This window comes from Helianthus annuus, chromosome 4 (genome assembly GCF_002127325.2).
Source record: "Helianthus annuus cultivar XRQ/B chromosome 4, HanXRQr2.0-SUNRISE, whole genome shotgun sequence".
NCBI classification, from domain to species: Eukaryota; Viridiplantae; Streptophyta; class Magnoliopsida; order Asterales; family Asteraceae; genus Helianthus; species Helianthus annuus.
In genome coordinates this window covers 179,940,908-179,957,189 of record NC_035436.2, presented here as the reverse complement: position 1 = coordinate 179,957,189, position 16,282 = coordinate 179,940,908, and the positions used below count along the sequence as shown (strand labels likewise).

The following is a 16,282-nucleotide window of genomic DNA, read 5'->3' as shown; positions in this document are numbered from 1 at the left end:
CCAATTACCCTAAACTCCAGGGGGTAAAATTGCAGTTTACTCTAAAAATTATTTATATGTAGAGCACAATAAGATAAGTAGGTGTATCTGATAATCATCACACAATCTTGCAATCTCTTGCTCATAGTAATCAATACTCAAACCGTTTCTAAAGTGCTTAACAACTCTCGTTGTAGTAATCTATTCTTTAGAAAGATCCTTAATTATTTTTACATCATTAGTCAATGAAGTAATGAAATAATTTTCATCAAATATATCATAACATTTACTGCATATTTGCATTAAGTAAAAAGTTTTAAGTATGCAAAAACCAAGAACTAAACACAAATCATATTTGAACAAATGTAGTTTAAAAATCATCTGTTTCGCAAATAATATAAAACGATTCACGACTGTATGAACAATTTATTTTGCAAATCAAATCTGAATTAAAATACATCTCACGCATTTGTTATCAATCTTTATAATATGTGACATTCTTTGGAGTCGTTTATTAAAAGCAGGATTTAATAATTTTCATTTCAAACCAAGTATATATTTATATTTTGTTCAATATCATTCTTAGAGATTAGTAACTTTAGCATCAATAATTTATTAACTAAAACCATACTTACATCAATATATAGAATATAACATTTTCTTATGCTTTCAATTAGACCCGAAAAAATGCAAATTAATCGAATTTACAATTTTCACGCACATAAATAACCCATATCCATATTTATAGGGCAACCATGGTACATAGTCTAAACTCACTAGGGGAACATGCTTTACTTGTCAATTTTAGACAAAAGTGAACAAAAATTTCTGAGTTTATCTAATGGTGTTATTGAGCCTTTAATACCTAGGTACCATGCATGTTTAATATTTAATTAGGTTTTAGTAGAGTGTTTATTTTTTTTGAACGGCAAGGAACGATGTGCCAACAATCGTGACACCGGGCGCTGTGACCAAGGTTGATTGCTCGACCGCCGCCAGCCTCTTGGCTCTCCCAGATGCGCGGAAACCCGACCTCCACCCGCCCGAATGCATGACAGTGAAATAATCGGTAAAACCTCGCCTCCCATCCAAGACGAACCGACGCCACCCATATTCGCTCTTCACTTGGATGCCGCAGAAATAATGGGGAGAGTGGCAGTGGCGGATCCAGGGGTGTTTTGGGGGTTCCCGGGAACCTCCTCGGTTTGGAAAAAAATGAAAAAAATAGTGGAAATTTTATATGATTTACAAAAAAATGGTGAGAATTAGTGAAAATCTAGCAAAAGGAACCCGGTGAAAAAAATCCTGGATCCGCCACTGGAGAGTGGGAGTTAAACCTGGGTCTGAAGGAACACAAGTCTTTCCCCAACCACTCCGACACTACCTCATTGGCAGTAGAGTGTTTGATGATAGTGGTATGGAGGTGGGAACATGTGAAGATCAGAGGATCAAATTCCGACATCCGATTTACTTGGAGACACGTGATTTACTTCCTTAATATTTCTCTTTAATATGGACGTTTAAATTACACCGGGCCACCTTGGTCCAAAATCGAGTGGGTAATTTACAACCCTTTTCTGGCTTAATTCATTTAATTTTGCTATTTTGAGTCCAATATAAAAACTAAGCCCAAGTTTTCACCCAATTAAAATAGCCTAATGACCCAAAATTTTCACCCAATCAAAATAGCCTAATTGCTCAAGTAATTTACCCAATCAAAATAGCCTAATTGCTCAAGTAATTTAGGCCCGCTTTGTTAATGCTTGTTCAGTTCTAACTTTTTTTTTTTTTTTTTTTTTTTTTTACTTTTTTACGGAAGAGCAATTAAATTTTAGAAACAATTTAATTTTTCTTAATATTTTAATTTTCCTTAATATTATTAGAAACAATTTTATATACACACTTTCTTTTTAACATCCAACAAACCCGGACCACGGGTACATCCATTGGCAAAAGGTCACCCATGCCCACGATCGGAGACAATACTAGTGACTTGGTCCGTCACCAATTCCAGAGAAAGCTCACCGCCCGAAGGCCCACTGTGGTAAAATCTCTTACTCCGCATGACATTTTGTCATGAACAATACTCTATCCGACGACCTCCCTTAAAGAAAGTCACTGAGGTACCACTAGAGCATTGCCCTTTGGTTCATATACGCACTTAAAGCCTCTTCTATCGAAACATATGTTTGAAACAAACATTTTGAATCGAAAATCAATGTAGGAACCAATTATAAAGAAACTCTAAAGCCATAGTACGAATCGGTTAGAAAGAAACCATAAAGCCAAATATCCCTCTTGATATAATCTAGTCTAGTCACCTAAGAAACTATACAGCCAAAAATCTCAATCACTTTATTTTGTTGTTTTAAAAGTACCATAGTTAACAACGGTTAGACCCAAAATTCAACACGCTAAATGACATTAGGCAAAAGTTGAGGGGCTAAAAATAGTATCCTAGCCTAAATTAACACACACCACACCAATTTCACTGTGTGCTTCTTTCTTCTTCTTCTTCTTCTGGTTTATCAGTTGTATATCTGAACAGGAAGAGTGAAACCAATAATGGAGGGTTTTACTCTTCCATGTGCTTCCACCTCTCTTCCTACTTCACTTCCGCTTCTCCAATATCCTCTTAAATTCTCACCTTCTTTCAGAAATTCTAAATGTTTCAGTCGACACATCAACACTTGTATGAAACTTCATCCAATTCGCATATCTTCTCTGCGTGCTACTGGTAACTTCTTTCTTCCTGTTACTCTTTTCAACTTACGAGGTTTAATTGATTGGATTATTGAGGTTTCGTTTTTAGATATTTAGGGATTTCATACAAGTAAGTAGTATGATTAGTGATTTTGGTATGACGGATGAATCAATCCATTTAGGAATTAGGTTTATGAGGCTTGGAGACTAGGAAGGATAAACACAAAGCAGTTAAAAGATGATGAACCATTCATTTACTTGTTCTTATATCAAAATCAAAGAAAGAAGAGCATTATGGAAGGAAACCCTATATGCTCTGTAGATCAAATCAATTCATAGCCACTGTAGATCAAATTACTTTGTCATAATGCTAAATGAGTATTTGTTTGAATCAAAAGTATTGAAATGAATAGTTTCAGCTACTCAAGAGACTGTTGTTGAAGCTAGTGAGATCGAGTCCCAATATGTTGAGATTGGGTACATATCTAGTGTTCATGGACTACAAGGGGAGGTTCGAGTGAAGCCTAACACGGATTTTCCAGAATTGAGGTTTTCAGAGGTATGGGTCGGTCTGAAATTTACTTCTATTTCCCTCCCATGTTCCATAACTAGAATCATTTTTATTTTGTTCTTTTTATGTGATTCATACTTATTTACTTTCGAATTCAAACTCCATATTGTAAGTTAGTATGATTATCAAAATTAATCCTATTATGTAGTAGTAAGTCAAGTCATTTCTTTGGTTTTGGTTTAGCTATCAAATGCTTCTACAACCCCTACAAAGTTCAGTGTTATGATGTTAGTAATTGGATTGTTTAGTGAGTCACCGTATTTGGCTTTTGGTTGCAAACAAACTTTAGTTTTTGCAAAAGAGCCAAAAAAAAAAAAAAAAGGAACGCACCAATATATGCAAGAATGAGCTATTCTGCATAAACACCATCGTAATTGGTACTCTTTGTCTAAAAATGACTTAAACTTACAGAATGTGTGTGTGTGTGTGTGTGTGTTTTTCATAAGAATAATGGAACAAAAAGCCAAGTACAGTGGCTCAAATGTCAATTACTTAATTTGAAATTAAAACTTTACTTGTTACACACCCAAACATTTTAAAAGTGGACTCTATTTTTGGGATAAAGGTAGTATTAGCTCTTACTTGGAATCTATCTTTCTGTGTTTTTTTATGTTTCTTAGTAGATTTTATGTTGTATATAGCCGGGAAAAAGATGGTTGAAGCAACAAATGTTGGGTAGAGAAATAATTAAAGAAGTTGAATTGTTGGAGGGAAGAGGACACCATGGACAGAAGAGTTGGATAGTTAAATTTAACAATGTTGACAAAGTAGAGCAGGTATGCTTACTATCTGTTTTTTTTTCTTCTAATAAAAATGTAAAGTTAAGATCTCATCATAAGTGAGTAGATCAATGAATTATGTTACGAAACTTGAGGAAAAAAGTATGCAAAGTTAAACTTACTAGAGTCATGATAATTAAAGTAATGTTGGCATCTCATTGTTTATTGATCATAACCATTATATATTTTCTTTTTTAATTTCTGCAATTTTGTAGGCTCAACAGCTTGTTGGGTCAACTATACTTGTATTAGATGAAGATAGACCAGAGTTGGAGGAAGGTGATTTCTATGCCCGTGATCTTGCTGGCATGAGGGTTATGCTTAAGGTAATTGTTCAATTATTTAAATTGGGTTAACCTCATATAGAATGATTTCTAAGTTTTTTATAGTGTATTTATGTATCTCATGCATAAGAGGACATGTTAAGTGTTTACTGTTATAGAGTATTTAGTTTGGTTTATTAGTTTATTGGCCCTATTGGCCCGGTATAAGTTTCTCTAAGATTTGCTTCTTGTATATATTGAGGGTTTCCCCTCCGTTAAATTTCGTTCTAATATTTCCCGTTCACTTTCAAATCAAGGAAAAAAAGTGTCATTTTTTCTTTGCTCTCAAAATTTATGTCAAGTACTTCGTTTGTCTCATAAATATTTCAGCGAAACGGATAATAGTTAAGAAATTTGTTTAGCTATTTGTCAAATGTGTAAATTCTTTTCAGTAAAGACAATGAGAAAACCTTGTGAATCTGTATCAATACCAATAGTATCGATCTAATTTTAGTGGTGATGACAAGCACATAGGCAGTTTTAACTTAAAACTAAGCATGTCTGGAAATATTGGAACTATTACGAGATGGAAGTGCAATTTTTAATAATGATGTGCTCTTACCGGTTCTTCAAAGCCATAAAGCATCTCATTAAGTTAATTCTACATCTTACAGTAATATGATTACTTAATTTTTATTTTTATATAAGTATCTATATTTGATAATTTTCACTAAGTGGCGATTGTGTCCTCTGAGCGGCGATAAGAGTTCTTGGAGACGTCGTATTAGGGTTATGGGCTTTTTGGGGAGTGTATAGTAAAAGTTTATGAAAACTGAATGAATATTATTGATTTACAAACCCCCTTATATAGGGATGATACAATCGTATAATAAGGAAACGAGATATACAAAATATATACAATTCAATATATTCCTAAAATAGTGGCTAATATTCTTTCTGGAATATTCATCGGCTAAGACTCCCCCGCAGTTTGAACGTGGTAGGGACCAACGCTTCTCAAACTGGATCGAAACGACTGGAATAACTGCTTGGAGAGTCCCTTTGTGAAGATATCACCATATTGTAAGGCAGACGGAACATGTAGAACTCTAATGTGACCGATGCGAACCTTTTCCTGTACAAAGTGAATATCAATCTCTACATGTTTGGTACGTTGATGCTGCACTGGATTATCAAAGAGATACACAGCTAAAACATTATCACAATAGACAATAGAGGCCCGACGCAAAGGGGTATGAAGCTCAAGTAATAAATTACGTAACCAAGTGGCTTCGACAACTGCATTGGCAACCCCGCGATATTCAGCTTCAGCACTTGAACGCGAAATAGTGGGTTGCCGTTTCGAGGACCACGACAGTAAATTATCCCCCCAAAAAACACAATAACCACTCGTAGATCATCTAGAATCCGGGCACCCCCCCAATCGGCATCTGAGTAGGCAACCAAGTCATGAGACTGAGATCGAACAATGCGAATCCCGTAGTCAAGAGTACCCTGGACATACCGTAGGACCCGCTTCATGAAGGCAAAGTGAGGCTCGCGCGGATCATGCATAAACAAACAAACCTGCTGAACTGCATAGGAGATATCTGGACGAGTAACAGTTAGGTACTGTAAAGCTCCCGCTAGGCTGCGATATAGTGTCGGATCTGAAACAGGCGGTCCATCAGACGCACTAAGTTTAGATGAGAGATCCACAGGTGTAGTGCAGGGTTTACAAGCCGACATATTTGCACGAGCAAGAATCTTTTTGGCATACTGTTGCTGCGATAGGAACATGCCTGCGGAAAACTGATCAACTTTAATGCCAAGAAAGTGATGAAGTCGTCCTAAATCAGTCATGGCGAATTCCCGAGACAATGCACTGATGATATCATGAAGTAGTTTGTCATTAGAAGCTGTCAGCACAATGTCATCGACATAAAGTAGCAAATAAGCAACATTAGCTGAATCCCGCTTAAAAATAAACAAAGATTGATCACAATTACTGCTGATAAACCCCTTCGATTTGATGAAAGTGGCAAAGCGGGTATACCAAGCCCGTGGAGCCTGTTTAAGACCATACAACGACTTTTTAAGACGACATACAAATTGAGGGTACCGTTTGTCAACAAAACCCGGAGGTTGATGCATGTAAACCGTCTCATTAAGATGCCCGTGTAGAAAAGCATTTTTGCCAAGACCTGGTGACTGCCAAAGATAAAACAGTCCTCATAGAAGCCGGTTTAACCACTGGACTGAACGTGTCTGCACAATCAATTCCCACTGTCCGGGAGTTCCCGTTGACCACCAAACGGGCTTTATAGCGTTCCAGAGACCCGTCAGACCGGAATTTATGGCGGAAAAGCCACATGCAGCGTATGACAGGGCGGTCCGTGGGTCGTGGCACTAACTCCCATGTATCATTATCCTGTAGGGCAGAAAATTCAGTTTTCATAGCACTTAACCAATTAGTGTCAGCAAAGGCCTTGGCATAGGTCTTGGGAATAGGGGAGAGGGTGGTGGGAGTGAAGTGAATTGAGGTTGTAGAGGAACGGGCTTTGGAACGTGTAGTCATAGGGTGAAGATTTGTGACAGGTGGGGCCGAGGGGTTTTGGGCCGAAGGTGGGGCTGTGGTAATAGGAGGTGGGGCTGTGGCAGTGGATGCCGTAGGTGGGGGGATGATAGGAGGTGGTGGTTTCGGGCGTCGACTATAGGTAATTGGAAAGGGAGTGACGGTGGACCGGTGGGGAGGTGCGGGTGTTTGAATGGGTGGTGATGGAATAAAGGAGAAGCCAGGAGGAGGTGAGTCGTCTAAAAAATTGTAGGTAGTGGGTGTTTGTGGCAAGGTATAAGGAAAGGTCAATTCGTCGAAGGTTACATGACGGGAGATATGAACTTTACCGGTGGTTGGGTCGAAGCACCGGTAACCCGGGGGGTAGCCGAGAAAGATGCAACGAATTGCACGAGGGTGAAGCTTGTGTGGTGAAGTGGCGGAGGTGTTGGGGTAGCAAGCACACCCGAATACGCGTAAATGATCGTAGTCGGGATGCCGAAGGTATAGGGCAAACGTGGGTGTATAAAAGTTTAAGCGTTTAGTGGGTAAGATGTTATGTAAATAGGAGGCGGTGTGTAGAGCTTCGACCTAAAAAACAGGGGGTAGGTGTGCGTGAATGAGGAGGGCACGTATGATGTCATTTAGACGAGGGATCATACGTTCGGCCCGTCCATTTTGTGAGGATGTTTGAGGGCACGAGAACCGAAATAGCAAGCCATGATGATTGGCAAAGCTTTTGAAAGCATGATTATCAAATTCGCCTCCAAGATCGCATTGAAAAGTTTTGATTTTTCTTTGAAATTGTGTTTCAATGAGTGTATGAAATTTAGTAAAGGTGGGAAAGGCCTCAGATTTAAATTTAAGTGGGTATACCCAAATAAAGTGAGAAAAATTATCAACAAGCACCATATAATATTTGTAACCTGTTTTGCTTGTGACGGGTGATGTCCAAAGGTCACAATGCACAATATCAAATGGGGCAAACGTAAAAGAATTTGATGCGGAAAAAGGTAAACGTTTACTATTCTAAAGTTGACAAGAGTTGCAAACATGAGACAAAGTGACTTTATTACATGAAAAATGAAAATTACGACGTAATAAATCTAAAATTTGATTCCCGGGGTGACCGAGACGCTCGTGCCAAGGGAGGGATGGTGTGGTGATGAAGCAGGCTTGTGGAGGTAATTCAGGCGGAGTGAAAGGATAGAGGTCCCCGATACTGTTGTGTCTTGAAAGAGTCCGTTTAGTGAAAAGATCCTTCAAAGAAAACCAAACGGGTCAAATTCGATAGACACATTATTATCACGAGTAAAACGTCGTACAGAAATAAGGTTTTTAATCATGTGTGGGCTGTATAGAATATTTGGCAAAATATAGGTTCGGTTGGGTAGGGTGTGGAAGCCAGTGCCCGTGCTACTAATTGGTATACAAGTGCCATTACCAACCATAATTGAGCTGCGTACAGGACAAGATGTGGGAATTACAATTTTACCTGGGTCGCGTGCCGAATGCGATCCTGCCCCAGTATCCATGATATCATTATTCCATGATGCATTCGGGTTCATCTGCAAATTGTTAAAAGCTGCACTTAACTCAGAGGGGGACAATGCATCATACCCATATTGGTTTGGCCCGAACTGGGGAGACGAGTAATGGCCCGAACCAGCAAAGTGGGCCTGGGACTGCTGAGGAGGGTTGGGCCGCCAATTGTTTTGTGTTGGGTAAGGGCATGGAGGTTTTGGGTATGGAGAATTATAGGCTGAAGGGTTGCCAGCAGTCCAAAAAGAGCGGCCGTATCCTAATGAACCACCTCTGTTTCCGTAACGACCGCTGCCCCTAGAGTTGTTTCTGCCGCGTCCGCGTCCCCGGTTCTGATTGCTGCTGTTCGGATTACTGCTGTTCGGTTCAGGTGTGTGGTCAGGGACAGTAGTAGTGAGAGCCGGCTGTGAAGATGATGTATTGCTGATCGGCGCTACCAAGACTGAAGTGGTAGCTCCTTTTTGTGCTTCAATACGAATAGCATCATCTTTGAGAAAGGAGATGGCAAGGTCCCAATCAGCATCTTTGTTGTTGATAAATGAAGCAGTAGTGTTGTACTCGGGAGGGAGACCACGAACGAGCTGTAAGACCAGCCGAGAGTCAGACACAGGTTCGTTGACATCGGCTAGTTGGGAGGCAAGACTTTGAAGTTGTTGACAATAGTCATCTAAAGAAGCACAGGCACCAAGGGTCATGTTGCAGAATTGAGTTTCGAGAGCAGCAGCCCGTGCCTTCTTATTACTGAGGTATATCTTTTCCAGCTTGGCCCAAGCATCATGTGCCGAGGCATTATTATCAATGATGCGTTTGAGGATGTCATCCGATACAGTGCTGAAGATCCACTGCATTACAAGGGCATCAAGTTCCTTCCATAGATCATAATTCGGAGCTGTTTTTGCAGGGGCTGGGCTGCCATCAATGTGGTCTGCAACTTTGTAGGCGGTGACGTGAAGGTTAAACAGCTTAACCCAGTTAGAATAGGTTACATTCGTGCCATCTAAGGTGCGGATTTTAGCGTTAATATTAGTAACCGAATAGGCGGGGTGCAGAGTGTTTGGTTTGGTGGCAGCAGAGGCTTCAGGTTTGTCGTTCATGGCTGTGAAAAGTAATCGCCTGTGGAAGTGTGAATGAGCAGGGCCTTGTTAATAGGGAACAGGACCTTGTTGATACGGAAGCAGGGCCTTGTTGATAGAGGAGCAGGGTCTTGTTGAGATCGAAAACAGAAGAGACAGTCGGCAATTTTAGGGTTTAGGTAATCCAAGAGCGTAATGCTCTGATACCATAAAAGTTTATGAAAACTGAATGAATATTATTGATTTACAAACCCCCTTATATAGGGATGATACAATCGTATAATAAGGAAACGGATATACAAAATATATACAATTCAATATATTCCTAAAATAGTGGCTAATATTCTTTCTGGAATATTCATCAGCTAAGATATAGATCTGTCTTGGATTTGTATTGGGGCCTTAGCCTTTCTTATACTTTTTGTTTGCCTTAGCGGGGTTAGTGCTTCCTTTTCCTGTCTCTTTGCTCTTTTATATGTAGCTACTGTAGTTTACTCATCACTGTATGTTAGCGGTAGACGGTAGTTTACAACTTCCATTATTAGTATTTTTGTATGGTTGTTTTCTCTAATTCTCTTACCTGCATTTTATGTTATATGGATTACTATCCCCTTTCTGCTATGAGTGGGATTATACTAGGTACGTTTGTTTGTTATAGAAGTATCTGATAATTTTCATTTCAGGAAACTGGCGAAGCTGTGGGAACCGTTGTGAATGTTTTTGATGCTGGAGGAAATGATCTCTTACAAGTTAAACTTGATTCATCTTTAGAGACGATAGACAAAAATGGAAACCTGAAATCAGAAGCACCCCTTGTTTGGATCCCATTTGTTGAAGCGATCGTTCCTCATGTTGATTTAAATAACAGAGAAATGATAATTACACCTCCTAAAGGGCTCCTTGAGTTGAATGTACGCTCTGATGAGAGGTCAAAGAAAGAACGTCGACAACTTGTGAGTCAAACTTATGATCTGCACTTTTCTTTCTTTTGGTTTTCAAATGTGTTTTACAATTTTTAAAATTGCAAATGTTTCAGGAATGGAAAGAGAGGAAAAAGTTTCAAAAACAGCTTATAGCAGCAAAAAAGAAACTGATTGAAATGGATCAGAAGCATGTTTTCGACGGGCTTAGATATGGTGAGAAAGATCAAAGGAGCCTGCTAGCAGATCAAATTGTAGACGTTAACTCGCAACTGCTTCAAGTAGCATTACAGACTATTGAGAAACCTTCTGACAGGTGGAGAATTATTATATAATATAATCGCATCTTATTATATAAAGAGTAAATTACGTTTTTGGACCCTGTGGTTATGTCAGTTTTACTATATTAGCCCAAAATAAGAATTTTTAACGTATCTGCCCCCATGGTCCCTATATCTAACCATTTTGGCCCCTAATTCTAACCAAACCCTAACTCTGGTTAACTTCTTGGTCACATGGGTTGCACATGATGGGTAAAATTGTAATTTCCCCTCCCCTTTTATGACTTTATAAATAAAACCCAAATCTTGAACAAATCATCATCATCTGCATCTCTTTCTTGAACCAATCTTTGACCCACCCATCACGGACAAACAAAAGCCATAGGAAAAGATTTATGATTCTTCATGAGAACAAACTACATAAATCGGTTACAAATCACGTTTGTTGAGTATCTCCGTGAATCAGATCTCGTTCATAACAAATCCGTAAATTCAGTTAGGGTTTCAAGATCTACCACCGGCAACCACCACCACCACCATGAGAGTGCCACCACAACCATCATCTCCGTCCACATTACCGGCAAAAGATGCCGAATCAATCTTTCGTACAAAACCTATCTCCGAGATCCGAAACATCGAATCCGCAACCCGAAAACAGATCCAGGATAAGAGCGAAGAGCTCCGGTAGCTCATCGGCAATCGCTACCGTGATCTCATCGATTCCCCCAATTCAATCGTCAACATGATTAGTCATCCCCCCTCCATTGTAGCAGATCTGAATGTGTTATATCAAAGATTTGGGATGTGATGTCAAGGTTTTGGTGGAGATTTGGGCGGAGATCTAGATCTAGTGATGGAGGGATTTTTTGTTCTTGGAGTGTTAGTTATAATTGTAAGTTGTGTAAGTTGTTCTTGATGAGGCTAGTGATTATGGTCCAGATTTGTCGTTTAAATACTTCAAAAGTTGCTGAATCGGTAGCTTTCAATTGCAGTTCTGGGTTTGAAGATCTGAAAGTGGGTTTGAAGATGAAAGTGGGTTTGAAGATCTGGGTTTGAAGTTCTGGGTTTAAAAGTGGTTTGAAGATCTAATGTGCAGATGATAATTACTGTTTCTTTTATTTTTTATAAAGTCAGTAAAAGTAAAGGGGATGGGAAATTACAATTTTACCCATCATGTGCAACCCATGTGACCAAGAAATTAACCAGAGTTGGGGTTTGGTTAGAATTAGGGGCCAAAATGGTTAGATATAGGGACCATGGGGGCATATACGTTAAAAATTCTTATTTTGGGCTAATATAGTAAAACTGACATAACCACAGGGGCCAAAAACGTAATTTACTCTTATATAAAATTATCAGGCACAAGAAACCAATAAATTTTGCTTGAAATGACAGCTGTCACACACTATTTTCAGCTAAATGAAGTATTTAACGTGTTTTATGGCATAAAATTCATGGAGAATTATTATATAATATAATCACTCCTTTATTTTCTCTGTCCCTTTGATGCCAGATGGCAGTTTTCCAAGTTCTTAGCAGCTTATGACACGCAAAAAACGAGAGATGTTTTTAAGGTTTCAAACGGCTGTCTCGTTAGTGAAGATGTGAAGCCCACAAGTTCCAAGATAGCAGAGAGGCGTAGTGCTCTGATATCCAGTGGCAAAGTTGCAAATATTTTGGTTGTTGAGGGTGATACGCTTAAAACTTCCAACTCTGAAGGGATGGATAGTCTCATCCAAAGATTAGATGAGGTAATAAACAAACATAACTATTGAAGTCTGCTACTTTAAGCCTATCTTAAGTTGGACTTTGAGAGTTGACTTTTGAAGTCATACACACTTTTTTTTTCCATCTTGAGAACTGACATCAATTCGTTACAAATTTTAGCAGTCGAAACGCTAGAATTTATAACAGATACCCAAGAAAAATGTTCCGGCTTTATGCTTCTGGGTAGCCACATCAGTTTTGATTAAACACCCGTTGACCCTGGAAGTCAAATGTTCTTTTTTTACTTCATTTTGAAATTGCAAGTGAGCGAGCACACAAAATAGATTTATTGCACATGCGTTTACACTTTAGGTTCTTTTCGCTTTGGTTTGTGATAGTGTATAAGAATCCACAAAAATCATGTACGTGGAAACTAACTGTTTTGACTTTAAAAGGTCAAACTTGTATATGTATTTTTGGAACAAGGGTATATTTCCTTATAATCTTTTGTAAAAAGCATATACCGTATTACCGTGCAGTATCTGATGACTAAAGTTTGATGTTTGCAGATGGAAAACCGTCAAACGACACCTTTGATTCTTATCTGCCCTGATAACACAATCGAAACGTTTCAAAACTTGATGGCAAACAATGACTACTTCGGCTTTGACCCTGAAAAGGTTTCATAATTCTTCTCTATTTATTTCTAATTATATGGTACGTGTTTTTAAAGGCTAAAATTATCAAAGTGTTTTACAGGTTTGGATTTTGGAAGAAGAAAAAATACCAGTTGTAAATTCTTCACCTGGAGAAAATAAAAAACACAAAATCTTGATGAAATCACCATGGGAAATACTCCAAACACCAGTTGGATCTGGTGGCGTAATTAGCTTACTTTCATCCAACAATGTTTTAGAGTCTCTTGCTGCAATGGGCGTTGAGTATATCGAGGTAACACATATTTCGTATGAACGTATACACGCACAAAGACCGTGTTTCTTGATCCTCAAGCTTTCACAGTTTTCTTCACTTTCACACCCCTTTTCTTATTCTCATTCACATTAATAGATTATCATAATTCTATAATATAACATTGGATGAAGGTTCTTATGAATAGTAAATTGATTGGACAATACGTTGATATTAATCACATTTATACCATTTAAACCTTAATCTCTTTTGTGATCAGTTTTGATTTATTAAATTTGTATTCTTTATATTTATTATATTTGTGTAATTATAAATCTCATAAGTTACTTTAGTTTCTATATTTATATCTGGATATTATTAGGAAACTTTTTATATTTAGTTATATGAATGTATTTTTTATTTATTTGTTTACTTTTTTTTGTTTTTTAATCCAAAAATATTCTAGGCTTGGGTTTTTTCTTTCGATTGCTGTAGCGAGTGACGGTACCTTAAATAAATTCCATTGATTTGCAGATTTCTAGTGTTGATCAGAGACATGTAGGTGGGGAGAATCTGCTTAGTTTGGTGGATTCAAGTGAAGCGCATGTTGGAATAAAAACGTTCAATGGCATTGATGGCGCTGATAACGATTTCTACCTGGTTTTTTCCATTAATTTTTTGACACAGTTGACTAAGCGGGTCAACAAGTTGACTTTCGATGCTGTCTTAAGGTCAAACCAGCATGTGGAGATGGTTGACAAGGAGTGGGTTGACATAACACCCTCATCACATAACTCGTATGAGTTTCGTTCTTCAATTTATACTTGTTTAGAAGGTTGTTCTCTTGACAAGGTTTGTGTAATGGAGATTGTGGATTAGATAGACAATAGACGTGATATAGAACAGTTTGTTGAATTAAGTTGACAGTTAGGTTATAAGTTAAAGCTCAACACTTGACAGTATGTGTTTCGAAACCGTTGTGACTTCTAAGTCTATAGAAGAAAAAACAATGTATCGAACCTCGCTGTTTTTAATAACAAAGTACATGAACTTCGCTGTTTTGAACATGTTTCTAAGAAACCTCGCTGATTTATTCAGCCAACTACATAACTTCGCAGTTTGTTTGTGCATGCTTAAAGAACTTCGTTGTTTATATGTACAAGGCTCAGTAGCCTCGCTGTTTGTATGTACAAAGCTATGAAGCCTCGCTGTTTATTACGACAATCTTAAGGAGCGTCGCTGTTTATTACAAATACCTTAAAGAAGCTCGCTGTTTTTTTGTGCCATCTTGATTCTTTTTTGAAGCTGCAAGCTTCACGTGATTCCTTTTTAGTTTTTGTCATGCAGCCTTATTTCCATCAGCCATGCAGCATTGAAAATATAAAAAAAAAGATGTGTGTCTGTATTGAATGACAAAGTTTGAAATAGGGAAATAGTGTTTTGCAGAGAATAGTCTCTTCAAAGGTAATTGAATTTTGTAGTGCATTCATTTAACCATATGTATGATACGCAGATTATTGTAATAGTATTGTATAGAGCCATCTAATCACACCTTACATTTTTTGTACAATTGAGAATAGTAGTTTGCAGAATACTGTGGTTACTCACACCTTACATTTCTAGTCGTATCAAATTATCAATGGAATCTACGTACCTATCTTGCTACATATATGTACATAGAATATGGTTTACTGATACAACAAAAACCGTATTAAAAAAACTTTCATACAAACCATCCAGACCAAAACCTCACCCTAGTTTAAGCACACACAAGAAATTCTCAAACTTAAAAATGAGTTATCAATTGAATCCTGGTCCTCTCAGTAACGAGGTTTTGTTTTTACACAAGGAACACCGTGCGTTAGAGGTTTATAATCACCCGGAAAATTTCCGGTCACCCATAAACATCAAGCGTTCTGATCGTTCGTTTTGGAAGTTGGTGAGGCAAAATCCTATAGGCCACGTGCGGAAGGTTATATACGTGAAGCAGGATTTGGTGGGGTGCGGGATAGTGGGTACCGTTATATAGACCACTCGTTAATAACGGCGTTGGTTGAGCGGTGGAAAAACGTCATAAACCGCCCAACCAGTTGAGCAGCTAAATCTTCAGGAAGACTCAATAGCTGCAGTAGAAGCATCCACAACAGCAGTTGAGTCATTCTAATGATACACCTTACGTGAGAAGGTGGTAGAAGAGAGGTATCGTTCTCCTCCCCCACAAAGTCTTCTCACTATGTATACATAATTTAAAACTGAGAAAAACATCATGTTGAAAGAAGTCCCGAATAATCTTTCGGTGCACGTAAACTGCTTCATACTCTCTCAATTTACATATACAAAATTTCCATGTTGCTGGGTAATTTAAACATCAAAATGATTGTCTTCATACTCACAGAAGGTATTTCACTATTTAGAGATACAAGTTTCTGTTTCTTATAAGCAAAACACAACGACCAAATTAATATAGCAAAACACAGCGAAGTTCTTTTAACCTTTATGTCCAAAACAGCGAAGTTCATGAAGATTGCTGTTAAAAACAGCGAAGTTATTTAACCATGTGGTTAAAATCAGCGAAGTTCTTGAAGATTGCTCTTAAAAACAGCGAAGTTATTTAACCAGGTGGTTAAAATCAGCGAAGTTCTTGTAGCTTGTTATTAAAAACAGCGAAGTTTATCAGCAGGGGCAGATCTAAGTGGGTTCCAGGGTTGCCCGAGATACCCCTCAACTTTCATGACCAAGTGCAATTTTCTTTTTTATCTCGGTTTTATTTATCATGGATACCTCTAAGCATGTAATAGGATACCCCTAAATGTATCTAAATGTATGTGAGGATGAAATGAAATTCTCCGGGCGACGGAAATATAAATTTCAGGTAGAAGAAAACTTGCAGCAGCAATCAAAAGATGGAGAAGAAGATGAACTTAATTTAATATATAATCATTTATTTAATTTACTGTAAGCATTGGAAACATGAATATGAAAAAGGGTACAAGTCTGAAAA

General features: G+C 38.0%; 1 protein-coding gene across 2 annotated transcripts; it reads left to right on the top strand.

Moving 5' to 3' along the window:
• Window positions 1-2,449: 2,449 nt before the first annotated feature.
• Window positions 2,450-14,348, top strand: LOC110937481. Of its 2 annotated transcripts, none has more exons than XM_022179908.2 (10): window positions 2,450-2,716; window positions 3,102-3,241; window positions 3,895-4,029; window positions 4,248-4,358; window positions 10,148-10,417; window positions 10,501-10,700; window positions 12,179-12,416; window positions 12,942-13,052; window positions 13,132-13,323; window positions 13,816-14,348. In XM_022179908.2, exons 1-10 carry the CDS (start codon window positions 2,545-2,547, stop codon window positions 14,158-14,160), a joined length of 1,914 nt encoding a protein of 637 aa, XP_022035600.1. In that variant the 5' UTR covers window positions 2,450-2,544; the 3' UTR covers window positions 14,161-14,348. The 2 variants fall into 2 exon arrangements, with proteins under 2 accessions (XP_022035600.1, XP_022035599.1); XM_022179907.2 differs by having other exon boundaries at window positions 2,459-2,716; window positions 3,096-3,241.
• Window positions 14,349-16,282: the final 1,934 nt, after the last annotated feature.